This window comes from Astatotilapia calliptera, chromosome 20, assembly GCF_964374335.1.
Source record: "Astatotilapia calliptera chromosome 20, fAstCal68.1, whole genome shotgun sequence".
NCBI classification, from domain to species: Eukaryota; Metazoa; Chordata; class Actinopteri; order Cichliformes; family Cichlidae; genus Astatotilapia; species Astatotilapia calliptera.
In genome coordinates, this window is record NC_137441.1 from 34,631,193 (window position 1) to 34,645,274 (window position 14,082).

The window sequence follows — 14,082 nt, forward strand, 5'->3', positions numbered from 1 at the left end:
TATGAAGCAGGAGGGGTGAGGGGTGTGCGGAGGTTACGCTGGTGACAAGGGGACAGACACGGATTGAGAGCATGAAATAATACTAGGCTGACTCACCATGCTTTAAATGAGCTGCTATTCTCTTTTTTTCTCTCTCCACTCTTCTTTTTTCTCTGAGTCATAATTCCATTCTTACAAAATCCCTCTCAGATGTGGCCTTTTATTTCATAGCCGACAGAGACTGAGCTCACCCTACTCATGGGGATTGCTTCCATCCATAGATCTCCACATTTCACTGTGTTCTTCTGCTCTGAAGAGCCTCCTGAGACAACTACAAAGAGACAAAGGTGAGACTGTTTCAGGAAGAAGCAAGTTGTGCCGTTGCCCTGCAGATTCAGGGTTCAGGTGAACTTCTGTCAGTCTTACAGGTAGTGCTGCCTGTTAAGATTTAAAAAGACTGTCTGCTCAACATTTGTGCAACATTCTCTCAGGAATGTGTTGCATAATTTTTAGGCTTTGTTCATTGTGTTTTGTTGTGGCTCAAAAGGCACTTTGGACATCATTGGTTTCCTTTTTCTCACAAATCACTAACATTTCATTGCTTTGTCCTTTTTAATTAGTTTTCGAACGAGGAAGAAGCATAGCATCTCAGAACATCAGATTTATTATCCAACTGACGATTTCCAAATTAAACCAGTGCCTGTGAGAGATTAACAAGCTGTATCCCTTAAACTCTAAAGCTTCTCTGTCAGTTAACAAATAAGTTATATATGTTAGTCCTCAGTGATTAAGCTGTTCTCATAATAACACGTTGTATCGCATCCATACATTTTACTTCAGAACAGTTCAGATGGCTTAATTTGTCTTCACTTTTATTGCTCACAGTTACTTTTTTCTTTAAAAGGCTTTGATGTGGATGACATGCTGTCTGAGTTCGGCTCAAGTTGTTGGAAACTCTTCTTTGATATTTGATGGGTTGAAATCCCTTCCGTGTATTAACTTGGCAACTGAAGAGTAAATGTATTATTTCCTCATCTTCTGCTTACTGGGTTTTTCCACGCTTCATCCCTTTAACTGGGTTTGGTGTGAAGTCTGTTATGAGAACTTATGTGTTGTGCAAGCTGTTTCATTCCCAGGTCTTCACATCTGCTGGCGCCAAATATAAATGATCATTTCCTGTCAGTATTAGTTGTTGTGATTGGCCTTTCTGACATTTCTGCTCGGCTACTGGATACTTAACATTATAATCTCAGATCCCTGCTCTAGCGTGTGGACATGAAAAAGAGAGAAACACAACTGTAGTTTTCAATAAAATTGTGCAATAATCAAATAAGTTTGGGGGTTTAATTCAATTCAGCTTTATTTATATAACCACAACAATAGCCGCCTCAAGGTGCTTTATGTTGTAAAGTAAAGATAATAATACAAAGAAAACCCCAACAATCAAGCGACCCCCTATGAGCAAGCACTTGGCAACAGAGGAAAGGAAAAACTCCCTTTTAACAGGAACAAACCTCTGATTGATCGGACGGGGCAGCTATCTGCCGTGAGACAGGACAAAAAGACATACTGTCGAAGAGAGACGGAGATTAATAATAACTAATGATCAGTTGCAGATTGGTGTAGAAAAACAGAGAGTGAAAAGAGTCAAGTTAAGATTATAATTTTAGCTCATAGTGCTGAGCACTTGCTTGGTGGTTGAAAGTAAGTAACAGCTGGCATTATTATAGCCATACTCCGTATGGGAGGTCATGTTCCTTATTCTACCATTGTTTCATTGGATCAGTGTTTCCAAGATCTATGATTGTATTGTATTATATGTGGGTCGAGGCTACACATTTTCATTTGTTTGCAGAAACAAACAAATATTTCCATAGACAAATACCAACTCTTTCACAGAGCAGTGGAAGCTGTGAAAAACACTACCCCTTGACACATCAGCACAACCAGTCTGCACTCTGCTGATTGTGTGGTGATCCGACACCTGAGGAAGAACCTGTTTCTTTTGCCAAATTGCTTTGGGGTCGGCGAATGTGGGAGTGGTGGAAACACACTGATCCTTCAGCTTAACACTGGTGAAATTTGTCAATGAAATGTTGCAAGCATGACCGAGGCATGCATAATGCATTTATGCCAGAACATTTGTGTTGCATAAGAAAATCCAAAAGCAGCTACAACTTCAGCTACTTTAACCCTTTGAATTATGACGGGCGCTATGTCTGATATTCACGTGTAGGGAACAGCCTCTGCTCTCTGCTGCTAAATGAAAATTATAGAGATCGTCTTGAATTTAGATGGTACCAGCTGTGATGCTCGGATGTTCTTGAGTCATCGGTTCAAAAATATTACACATTACACATTTGCACTTAAAAATACAATACAAGTTAAGTACAGAAAAACAAAACAAACAAAGAAAACCCCAAAACAAAGTTAGACATGGATGTAAAGTCAGTCAGTGTCCCCATAGCTCTGCCACTTTATTCAGTCAGTCAGACTGCATTTTTATTCACGCATGATCATGAGACAAATAGAGATGTGTATTGTTGCCAAAGTCATTAAAACATTAAACATGTCAGCAGTATGACCCTGTGTAAATAACTATGAGATTACATCATTTGAAAATGATCAGACATGGTGAAAGATTTCATTAAAGACATAGTGAGCATGACTTCAGTATGTGTTCATGCATAGGATACCAACACTTTTTACACCACTCTACTATTTGCTGCTGTTCATATACTTAAATGAGCAGCCAGAAAGACTTAAGCCTTCATTTTCAGCCTGAGCTGTTTGGAGCCAATCGCATGTCCAGTATTACATACGTGTTTTACAGTCATAGTATTGCACTTACTGCATTGGCCACAGTAAGTGCAATACACGATCTGTCTATCAGCTTCACTTGCAGGCCTCGGAGCGCCTCCCTCCCTTTGCTGCTGTCAGATGGTGAGAACTCATCGTCAGGTACTTCACCTCCCAAACAATTCAGTAGCTGAAATAAAAGACCCCACCCGCCCACCCCTCACCCCCTTTACTCCCGACGCCACCCTATCAGAGAGTGAGAAAGTTGTGACTCATCCAGTTATTGTATTACAGCCAAAGGCAACAATGCGAACCCGGATAATTTTTATCACCATGGGTGGGAGAAATTAGGATTGACAATAAGTGAAACATTACTGTTAAAATACAGAGAGTGATAAGGGAAATAATAGCCAGGCTAATAATAGCTGTGTGAGTCAGGCAGGAGGAAGTGCAGGCTTCTAATAACAGTTCATGGTTTACTAACAACTTGGCTCCCTGCAAAAGTAAATACAGGGATTTGAAGCTGAACTGCCATGGCTGACAGCCAAGAGATATATATTAGGAATCCATTAGTGGTGTTAAATGTGCATCTGTGCGGCATGTATGCCCCTAAGCTTTTAAAGGCGGTTTTACTCTGGATATTGTTGAGTGCAGTACCGATCCCAGTGTTCGTGACAGGAAGGTGAATGGGTCTCTGTCAAAGGTCACAGTTACACTAGCCAACTGTCCTGTTATCCTGGCTAACTTGGTTACAGTTACAAAACTGTAACAGAGGCGACATATGTCAGGCTGGAGTGAGGAGGTACTGATAGGGTGAAGCTGTAATAACATGTTTGCTATCAGTGTACAAATAGGCAACACCTTCTTTCTAATAAAATAGGAAGAACACATGTCGAATGTAATAGACTACATAGATCCTCATTTATGCGCTGTGCTGTGCAATACTGTGTTCCAGCTGACCAGAGCAGATCTTTTAGCTCATGTCATCCAGTGTGTATAGATTTTTTTTAGGTTTAAATGACTGGGCCTCTGACTATGCTTTTTTTCACATTTTAAGTGAATGTCATCAGATATAATAACAATACCCCAGGCCCATGATTATAATTCACATCATCAGATTTAATCCAAATCAAGGTGAGCTCTGTCTTGTGTTCGTGCAAAAAGCTCAGAAAATATATGTTTAATGCTACATTTCTAGTTTAATTATTATATAACTTCTGTGAATATGGAAGATAAAATAAACAGTCGCTTCCTGTTGAAATGGACAGAGGTGACCAGGACATTTCTTGTTGTACATTTCTTTGCGTTTCTCTAAAATTGTATTTACTTATACATCTATTCTCAAATTCTGAAACGATGCTCATGTTTTAGGCTTCATAAACGTGCCACATGGCATTTCCAGAAATCAGCCCAGGAGGCAAATGTCTTACATGCATGCATGAGTTCAGTATCAGCTCATCCTTGACCGAGCAAGTGGTGAAAGACAAGTCTTCACTGTTTAAACTATAACCTGTTCTTGTCCCAGTATTGATCTGCATACTTAGTAAAAGCCAGCGGTGTGTGATGTTGTTGAGCGAGAGCAGGGCGGGACAGTGGGCGAGCACATGCTTATATAACTGAACAGTTAAACTGAACTCATGCGTGTTTAGTTTGACCTTTGTGCACATTTATTTTAAAGTTGTTTAATGTTTCCCCCTTTTAATTCTCTCACTCCAGCCTAAAGACAGTCTTACCCAAAAAATAACAAACTTACCATGTATTACACAAACACGGTGCTCTGGATTTGCACTACAGAGCCATTTTCCTTCTTTTGAGCAATGCCTCGATATTAATGTTACATTGGTCTCTCTAGAGATGCAATGGCCTTTATGTTTTACATTATGTGCAAACAGAGATGAAATAGAAGCTCGAGTGGGAATTCCTGGATGTTCAGCTCATACTCACACACTTCAAGGTCTGACCTCTGTCACACAGCTCAGTCTTTGGGAGGAGGAAAGTGAACTGCCGGTTGGTTGGTTGGTTGGATAGTCTAATTGTCAGATTCTGTGTTCCTTCAGCTGCCGTGTTTTAATTGCAGCTGTGCCTGTGAGGGTCTGAGCAGGCAGGAAGTGGAGGGTTAGCAAGGACACAGCTGGAAAGCTGGAGAGGGTTGAGTCTAGTTCTACACACTGACCCCAGACCTCTGAGCAACGGAGACACACAGCAGCTTGTGTGATTTGAACCACAACTTGGAGCTAAAATTCTTTTACGTAATGAGTGATAATTCAGTAAGTAAATGAGAACAGCAGTTGTTATGGTAATGTTGACAAAATGTTTACAAAAAAGAGGGGGGGGGGGGGCTTTGTGTGATCCTCTGCTGAATTTGTGAGTTTGCTCAATTACCAAGAAATGAACAGTCTCCACTTTTTATGGTCTTTAATTTTTATTAATTTGACTGCATCTTTAAATTGAATATAACTTCCAGCACCGATGAGGCCATTTACTTGCTCGTAACACTTCTGAACTTTTATAGAGACAGAAAATCTTGGGGAAGAGAGGAAATGGGGGGCAAATAAAGGGTCCTGGAGCAAACCCAAACTGGAGATGTTACATGATATAATTTTTTTTAACAAAAAGGAAGTAATTGCTAAAAGTTGTGTGTCTGCTATTCTTTGTTGAGGGAACATCAATGTTCTCATTAACCACTCACTTCTTATTTGTGTCCAACTTTACCAATCCATGTGTCTCTCGTTTACTGTTATTTTTTCTTTAAAATCGTTATGACTTTACTGACTTGATATCACTTGCTGTCTTAGACTTTCTTCATGTCTGTCTTGAGCTTCCATAGATAACATAAAGTGGCAAAAGAAGATTAGTGTAATTACGGCAAGCTACTTGTACTGTATGTTTTACTCAACAAGGAATATTATCTGGTAGTTTGTAGTTCAGCCTGCTAACAGTAAATTGAAAATGAGGGACAAACAAGCTTCACAGTGTTTTGATTTGTGGAAAAACTTGTTGGTATTAAAAGAAGTGAGCGGGTAGTTTAAGCTGGCGGTTAGTTTGTTATAGTAATTCCAGGATAGCTGGGAGATTTTCCACGTGTTTTATTTTCCTCATGTAAGTATTAATTCAGGATCTGTTTATCTAGCAGATGTGCGGCCTGGGTCCAGCTCTATTTAGCTTCGCGGAATTTGCTTCAGCGTTTCACAAAGATTACTCCGTGGCCTCACTGATCGCCTGAGACCAATTTTGGTTTGGCCGGAGTCATGACAAAAACAAAGCTCAGATTCCAGATGGCAAGAGCCCAAGATGGCAAAGAAGGCACCCCCACCCTTCAGCAACATCTGTCTTTATAAGGAATAGCATCCTTCTTAAATGAGTAATTACACAGTTTAGTGACAGCTGATTAGATCAGGTGTAGGCAAACAAAATGGGACAGTATTGTCTATTTTTACTACAGTGGTACTACATGTTGTTTTGTGTTTTTGCAGGCTATGATCAGCAGCGTGTGACTGGGCTCTGCCATTTATCTTTGTAAGACATTTTGAAAAGCTCCAGATGCCTATCAGAGGTCATGTGCTGGAGTTTAGTCCCCATGTCAACTGCAGTCAGTGTCCCAAGTGTTGACTTATGGGATGTAGCACTTTGGCCTTTTAAAGTTTAAGCTTTTTTGCTCAGGGTTAGTGAAATATCTGAACTTTTCTTTCAGGCTTTTTAGATACAACTGCATGAATCCAAGCACCGACCAAAAGAAAAGCGCCTTTAACCAGCTGGCTTATTTTAGTATCTGTGATTGACAGGTCCTAGTTTTTAGCTACCCTTGGTGTATTGTCCATGATTATAGTTACAATTTAATATGACCACTCTGTGGTTTACTGTTGCCTTCACTTAGCTAAAAGAGCAAAAGTAATGCCTGTACAGTGTAGATGTGCTGTCAAATGCCACAAAACTTTATTTTATTGATCAGAAGAACTTTTATCTCACTTTTATCTCTTTTTGTTACTTTTTATCTCTTAAAAAATGGATAAGGATGTTGTTGTCATAACTCGATCTGGGCACATGTGTGTTCCAGCATGCTTGAGCATGAGGGAATTGTCCAGTGGGATATTATTAAAGATAGAATGGATTTAGTGTGTGTTTGCCAAGCAGAGATCTTTTCCATCCCCATTCCCTCATTTGATTATTAGCATGCTATCCTTTTTTCTTTTTTTAACTTTATAAAGCACCTTGCTGTGAACCGCACCTTATAAGCCAATGTTTGGTCTCCTTTTAACTTCACCGCCAAAAGTGCCTGCCTAAGTAGATGTGTAGGCAGGCTCATCTTTAAGAGCCAAAAGTCTGCAGGAAAAATGGTCAGGAGGCATCAGTGGAATATACTCTAAATCCAGATTAGTCGTTATAAAGAGACTGGCTCAGTGTTAATGGAGAGAAGCTGCTTTTCTGTCTTCACTGTTTAGGCAGGGTAGTGTCAGCCGGGGGTCTGTGCTAGATTTGGAGTTCTGGGTGATATGAGTGCAGCAGCAGACACAACAAGCTTCAGGATCAAAGAGCTGCCAGTCCAAAAGGACTCACACACACACACACACGCTCACGCACAAGATTTATTCAAAAGTCTCTGTGAATGTGTCTGCCTCTAATCTCTAAGCATATAAGTTGGCATTAATACAAGCTTTGTTCATCATGTTTCTTCACACTTCACTTTCACTCATTTATAGCTATCCGGCTGTTATATTGCACTACCCTTCTACATGCAGTCAGTAGGTTTTAATAGTCCTGAATGCCTCGTCCCCTCTTGCATTTTAAGGCTTTCGCAAGCTTCAATAAATGCTGCATATACATTTGCATCCTATTTCCAAATAAATGCCTATCCTCGCTATCCCAGCACATCATTGCACTGAGAGTCTTTATGCGTGCATAGCCAGACTATCAGTTAATTTCTTTTCTAGGAATAATATATGGATTAAAATTGCTCACATGGAAAGCTCGAATCTCTGAAACATGTGCATTGTTGAGAAGTATGGTCAGTTAGTTGCAGAAGGTCCTGTATCTTAGAAGGGCCACTTAACAAAATGAACCAAATTTGCCTGCCACTGTCCTTTGGTAATGGTGTTATGTTTCATTTCAAGCACAGGCTGTTAGATTATCTCTGCCTTGTCGTGACAACAAATAGTAAGCTCTTGTGTATACACTGTAAACCTTTATGTGGGGACAGTGGCAGAGGATCTGCCATCACTCTGCAAGCGTGAGGGTTGAAGTGTGGATGCTAGCGCAGTGATGCTTTTTGAAAAGGCGGAGACACATCTTTAAAAAATGCAGTGAATGTACATATACAGATAATCAGCCCCTATCTCCAGTTCAGCGGCTCTGTTCCGCCAACTGTCTGATAAAGACACATTACAAGCATGCACAGAGAAACACACTGGTCTGGCGACATACCAGCCATGGCACAAAGTTTTCAAATCTTCAAGTTCACTGAGAGTGTTGTCTTTAAGACAGATTTAACATTCAGGCTTTAGTGTGTCCAGTGCGTGCATGTCCTGTTCTCATTATTGATGATATCATCTTCAGAGGAAGCACCCTGGGCTGTGGTCAGAGGTCAAGTGACTTTCCCAGGCTGGAGTGTGTTTCTGAACATGGAGGGGACGTGTGTTTGTGTGTGAACGTGCATGCCCACGTGTTTCTAAGCTGAGGGGAAGTCCAGAGCTCAAGGCATCCATTTCTGATCTTCAGTCTTGGCTGTGGACTAGTGAGAAAAGAAATCACTAACAGACTCAAACGCTGGCTTACGGCACGCATCCGAAAACACAAAAAGTGAGTGGAGTAGCACAGAGGAATGCCTTTAAGGTCAATGACCCCACAAAGTTAACTGCACACGATAAACTTAATTTACTCAAGCCACAGATAATGTTATACAGACTGTGCAGAGCATTCTCAGAGCCTCATTGTTAAACTTAGTGGGTACACACAAGGAAGTTACAGTAATGGATCTGTCTGCTTCTATCTGAAGTTGCGCATTGAGATAGACTACCGCTTGCATAAAAGATGTTCTGTCTCTCTGCTTTGTACTATTTGCCAGGAGATTTTAGATTTTAACAAAAGTCATCTTTTGAAATGCTGGAATAATCTCCCTGTTTTTGCCTTTTAATTGGATTCAGCGCAATAAATACAATATTGTTGTTAGCTCTTAAGAAGCTGGAATGACACAATCCTCCCGCGTCTCCACTGATTCATAGCATTAAAAAGTCTGGGCTTCCTCTCTGCCATTAAGAACAAGTGTAAAAAAAATCCTTTGCAAAGCAAACACAAGGCCATGCTCATCGTCTCTAACCAGATCATATCTAATGGCCCCTCAGACATTTGAGGAATCTTTCGCCTTGCAGTAATTCCTATGACATAGCATGTTATCATTTTCTCTCAATGACCTCACCCAGGTCAGTCAGAGTTTATTGAATTATTATGACAAGATCTGCACATGTTTGATGCTCTTTTGTTTTCTTTTCAGCTTCGACCTCACGCTTTGTGTCTGTCTGTGTGTTTTCAGATCAGTGCCAATATGCTGATCTTCCTGTGCACTAACATGATCGGGATCTGTACTCACTACCCCGCTGAAGTCTCCCAAAGACAGGCCTTCCAGGAGACTAGAGGATACATTCAGGCCAGACTGCACCTGCAGAGGGAAAACCAGCAACAGGTACACTTATGTGCACACAGTATGCACAGGCACACACATAGAGACACCTGCTGAGACCAAGTCCTGTAGAAAGACATATACACAAATGCAGAAGAGCAACAAATGAGTGTCTCAGTTTTCTAGTCTAACTTGTTTGTCTCCCTTTTTGAGGTCAACAATATGTTCTGGAGTATAACGTGTATCTCCGCTCCACTCTAATTTACTAACACCTTCCCACGCAGATCCCAGCGAGCCAGGGTGACTCAGTAAACACTCCAACAGTGGAAAACGCTGAAAATGAATGAACTCTCTTTATCGTGCACTGTCATATCTTCCTTTCTGTTTTAATTCATCTCTCTGTCTGTTCTCTCATTCTCTTGTGTCATCTCTACCTCTCTCTCAGGAGCGCTTACTGCTGTCGGTGCTGCCACATCACGTTGCCATGGAGATGCAGGCTGATATCAGTGCCAAGAAGGAAGATATGATGTTCCACAAGATCTACATTCAAAAACACGACAATGTTAGGTAAACACAGACAGATGAATGCACGCACATGCTTCTGCACGAACATACTATAAGGCTCAAAAAATGTGGGAGTGCTCAGCTAGCTTCGACCTCAGAGTCCCTCCAACCGCTATTTCCTTTAGAGCATGTATTATGCATGTTGCTGGTTATTGACACTGACAGCACCGGCATAAGCAACAATATTGGCTTCAGGACGCTGATGTGCTTTCTGTAGCAAATAATTTCCGACAGATCTCAGAGTTTGCTGCCTCCTACTCTCATCCATCACTGATGACTGACTACTAACAGGTGATTTAATCTTTCTATTGGCTGTACTGCAGCAGAGTTTAGCCAGCACTGTCCATGTTGTGGTGGCGTGGAGATTGTAATGAGGTTAAAGCAAAGATCTCCTGTCATAGGTGACCCAGCTGCAGCACCACTGACCTACCAAGGTATAAACTTACACAAGCAATCCATTATCCAAATTCAACACAAGACTAGAAAATAAAAAATACTTGGGTTGCTTTGAAAAGGCAATAACACTTAGAAAACAACTAAACTCAAGATATTCAGAGTGTTTTGATTAGCTTAACCCTAACAGGTCTGTAATTTTAAACTATATTTAGTCAAGCATTGTACGAAGTTACTTAGAAAGACAAATCAAATTTAGCATTAAGCAAAGCATTAAGTAAAGCAGTAATTAAAGCAGCTCATCCCTTCCCATTGCTCGCCCACATGAGATCGTTCACTTGAGAGCTGTGCAATCACAAATGTTATTAAGGTGTCCTTTTAAGCTACGTTAGCATGCTCACAGTCGCAGTGCATCTCCAGGCCACTTTACAGCCCATGTCCATCTGAGCGACTCCCTTTTATGCTGTTTCTGAGCTTATCCGTATCATATCTATTGTTGTTGATGCCGCTCCATTCTTGCATCTCTCGCAGCCTCTGTCTTTTCATGTAGCCACATGTCTCCCAGTGCTTCTCCTTGCTCTCTGTGTGTGAAGGACTGGGAAGCCCTAAAACAGAACACTCCTGCCAAGTATAAGTAACTGCAGGAGTGAATAATAATAGAGTTTTACTGGCAAACCAGTAAAACTAAGGTATATGAAGTTTCAGTACCTTAGTTTTACTGGGTTGCCAGTAAAACTACAGTATATGGCATACTCAGTACTCAGTTCTGAGCCCTGAGCTTTTTCTTCCAAAAACTGCGCTGGTTACTCCTGATGTGTTTTTCATGATGCTGCTGTTTAGAATAGGAAGCTGGTTCACTAAAAGTGGTGTTAGCAAAAACGCATATCTCAAAATATGGGTAAAAAAAATGTCCATCCGGCATCAACTTTAGGCTCTGCTCCCACCAGTGAGAAAATACTATAGGTTTGTTTATTTGTTTATTTGTTAATTCTGTCCCTTACAGATGAAGTGGTGCATCATGGCATCGCCTCATCTTGCCCACAGTGGTAGACGCAGACAAGACTTTGACCGCTGTAATTAAGTGTGAGTTTGTCCCTGTTGGATGACCTCGCAGTGGTCACAGCGCCATCTGTTGCCTTCATGTCTAACTTTCGTCTGGGGTGTTGTTTATCCTCGCCTTTCATTACTATCAAAAGTTTGCAATGAAAGGCATGCAGACAGAGGGATCAAGGGGTAGAGAGGAGGGGAGGGGGGCGTTCTCAGAGGGAAGGGCTGGAGGAGGTGACCTACATTGGCCTGAATGATGCGAGCCAGAGCCGAACAAATGTCTGCCTCTCTTTCCCTTGCTCACATGATAGTTGAACAGGAGGAGGGAGCCGCTAGACCATGCTGTCTCTTTCTACACCATGTTGATTGATTGCATTCTGTGTCTCCTTTTTCTCCCCTTTCTTTCCCTCTGTCTGTTCTGCTTCCCCTCTCTCTGTTTCCCTCCCCACATACCCATCATCTCTCCTGCAGCATACTGTTTGCAGACATTGAGGGCTTCACCAGCCTGGCATCTCAGTGCACGGCCCAGGAGCTGGTCATGACGCTGAACGAGCTGTTTGCCCGCTTTGACAAGCTGGCTTCGGTGAGCTTTGCTGTTGGCTGCCACTACTGTCATAGCGAAACTTTGAACCACTGGTTCATACGCATCTTTACAGTCTGTAGTCTCAGTCCTAGTTAGTATGACGAATAGAAAATGATGCATTTACTGATACTTAAGCATTGTGTAACCTGCTAATTGAACTTTGCCGAGGCTTATAAATCATTCACATTATGCGTTTATAATCTATTTGACATGCTGTGAATCAGCTGTAGGTGAAGGTCTAACATTTTATGCGTTGTGTCTTTGTTTACAGGAGAATCACTGTCTGCGTATTAAAATCCTTGGCGACTGTTACTACTGTGTGTCAGGACTGCCTGAGCCCCGTGCTGACCACGCCCACTGCTGTGTAGAGATGGGAGTAGACATGATTGAAGCTATCTCGTGAGTAAAATGCACACTTAAGACAGCCACAGTTATATTTCACTGAAAGTTGAAGACGATTTATTATGCTTGGTTTTCCATTTTTTGTCCTTTTACTCAACTATAGTAATTAGCATGATTCACAATATTCCATTTTTATCTTGTACTGAGGTGCCTAGCCTTAGTGCTTTTGCTCCACTTCCTTTAAGCCACGCTCTCTTAAAGCCAGCTTGTGAGTGATTGGGTTCACCTCCCAAACAGAGGGTTTGAAGAGCAGGTGGATGGCTTCTTTGGTTTGAAGGCAGAGCTTGTATGCTCTCATTGACATTAATATCCACCAAGACTGGAAAAAACTGTCTGGACCAGAGCCTTTAGAACAGTCTCAAACCTTTACTTTTAACTCTGACTAATTATTTGTGTATATGTGGATCTGATGTGAGGCTTTGTTTATTGCATATATTTTATCTGTGGATGGCACACAGGGTTTTGAGGAGACTTTGTGAAGCTGAACGTGATGCTCGCCTTTTGACATCAGTGTCATCTGCATCTGTGTGTGTGTTCATCTGCAGGCTGGTGAGAGAGGTTACAGGCGTTAACGTGAACATGCGGGTGGGCATCCACAGCGGGCGCGTTCACTGCGGGGTGCTTGGCTTGCGCAAGTGGCAGTTTGATGTGTGGTCTAACGACGTGACCCTTGCCAACCAAATGGAGGCTGGGGGAAAGGCTGGGTAGGTCCTGCCCAAATTACCTCGTTACCGTGCTGGATTAATCTTCCATAGGATTTATGTTTTAAGACACACTTTATGTTGTGTGTGGGCGTGTGTGTAGTCGTATCCACATCACCAAAGCGACACTGCAGTATCTGAACGGGGACTATGAAGTGGAGCCAGGATTTGGAGGGGAGAGGAATGCTTACCTGAAGGAACACAACATTGAAACCTTCTTGGTGCTGGGCTGCAGCCAGAAAAGGGTTAGTGCATGGTCAAACACACACACACACACACACACACACACGCACGCACATGCTTATCTGCTTGACCTCATCTGAATACCACACTAGTGCTATATTTCACACAAATAATATAATGGGTTGTCACCTGGAATAGAAGACGTTATTTTTCAAAGCACTTACCCTGTTGGGGTTTCTTCACTTCCAGAAAGAAGAGAAAGCCATGATAGCTAAAATGCAGCGTACACGTGCAAATTCTGCAGAGGGAGTGATGCCACGTTGGGTGCCTGACAGGTCTTTCAACAGAAACAAGGAGCCTAAAGCCTACCAGAAGATGGTGAGTTACACAGAGGGAACAGTATGCACTTTTCTACAGTACCTCCTCATCCTCTCCATTCTCTCAAGTTAAATTATAAATATACTTTCAATAGGTTGTTTAAAAAAATGTGTGCGTATACTGTTGTGGACATTTCATCTGGATAGAGTTGGTATCACAGACTGTATAAAAGAGATGGACATATCTACTGTGAGGTCACCTGTTCTTCTTTTAAGGCTTAAGAAAATCCAAATAGTTGAAGGAAATGACCCCCGCCTCCCCCACTCCAACTTTAAAATTGTTATGAAGGGAGAACAAAATCATTCTTTATAACGGGTTGCAAACATCTTTATTTAAATTTGTGATGTTGGACATTTTAACATGAAGACGAGATTTGACTCGCTTTTGGAACTGGCCTCAAGTGGCGACTGGAAGAACTAAAGTTAGTGACACTTCAGCCGTAG

The 14,082-nt window shown here is 41.7% G+C and overlaps 1 protein-coding gene across 2 annotated transcripts in view; it reads left to right on the forward strand.

Annotated features, from left to right (window-relative positions):
* LOC113013582 (adenylate cyclase type 6) overlaps window positions 1-14,082 on the forward strand; it is a 35,042-nt gene that overhangs the window by 11,983 nt on the left and 8,977 nt on the right. For both annotated transcript variants that reach the window (XM_026154597.2, XM_080294294.1), the window contains 7 exons: window positions 9,302-9,451; window positions 9,834-9,955; window positions 11,864-11,975; window positions 12,247-12,374; window positions 12,923-13,081; window positions 13,182-13,323; window positions 13,511-13,639. In XM_026154597.2, the coding sequence (XP_026010382.2) occupies window positions 9,302-9,451; window positions 9,834-9,955; window positions 11,864-11,975; window positions 12,247-12,374; window positions 12,923-13,081; window positions 13,182-13,323; window positions 13,511-13,639 (942 nt within the window). The remainder of the gene's footprint in view (window positions 1-9,301; window positions 9,452-9,833; window positions 9,956-11,863; window positions 11,976-12,246; window positions 12,375-12,922; window positions 13,082-13,181; window positions 13,324-13,510; window positions 13,640-14,082) is intronic.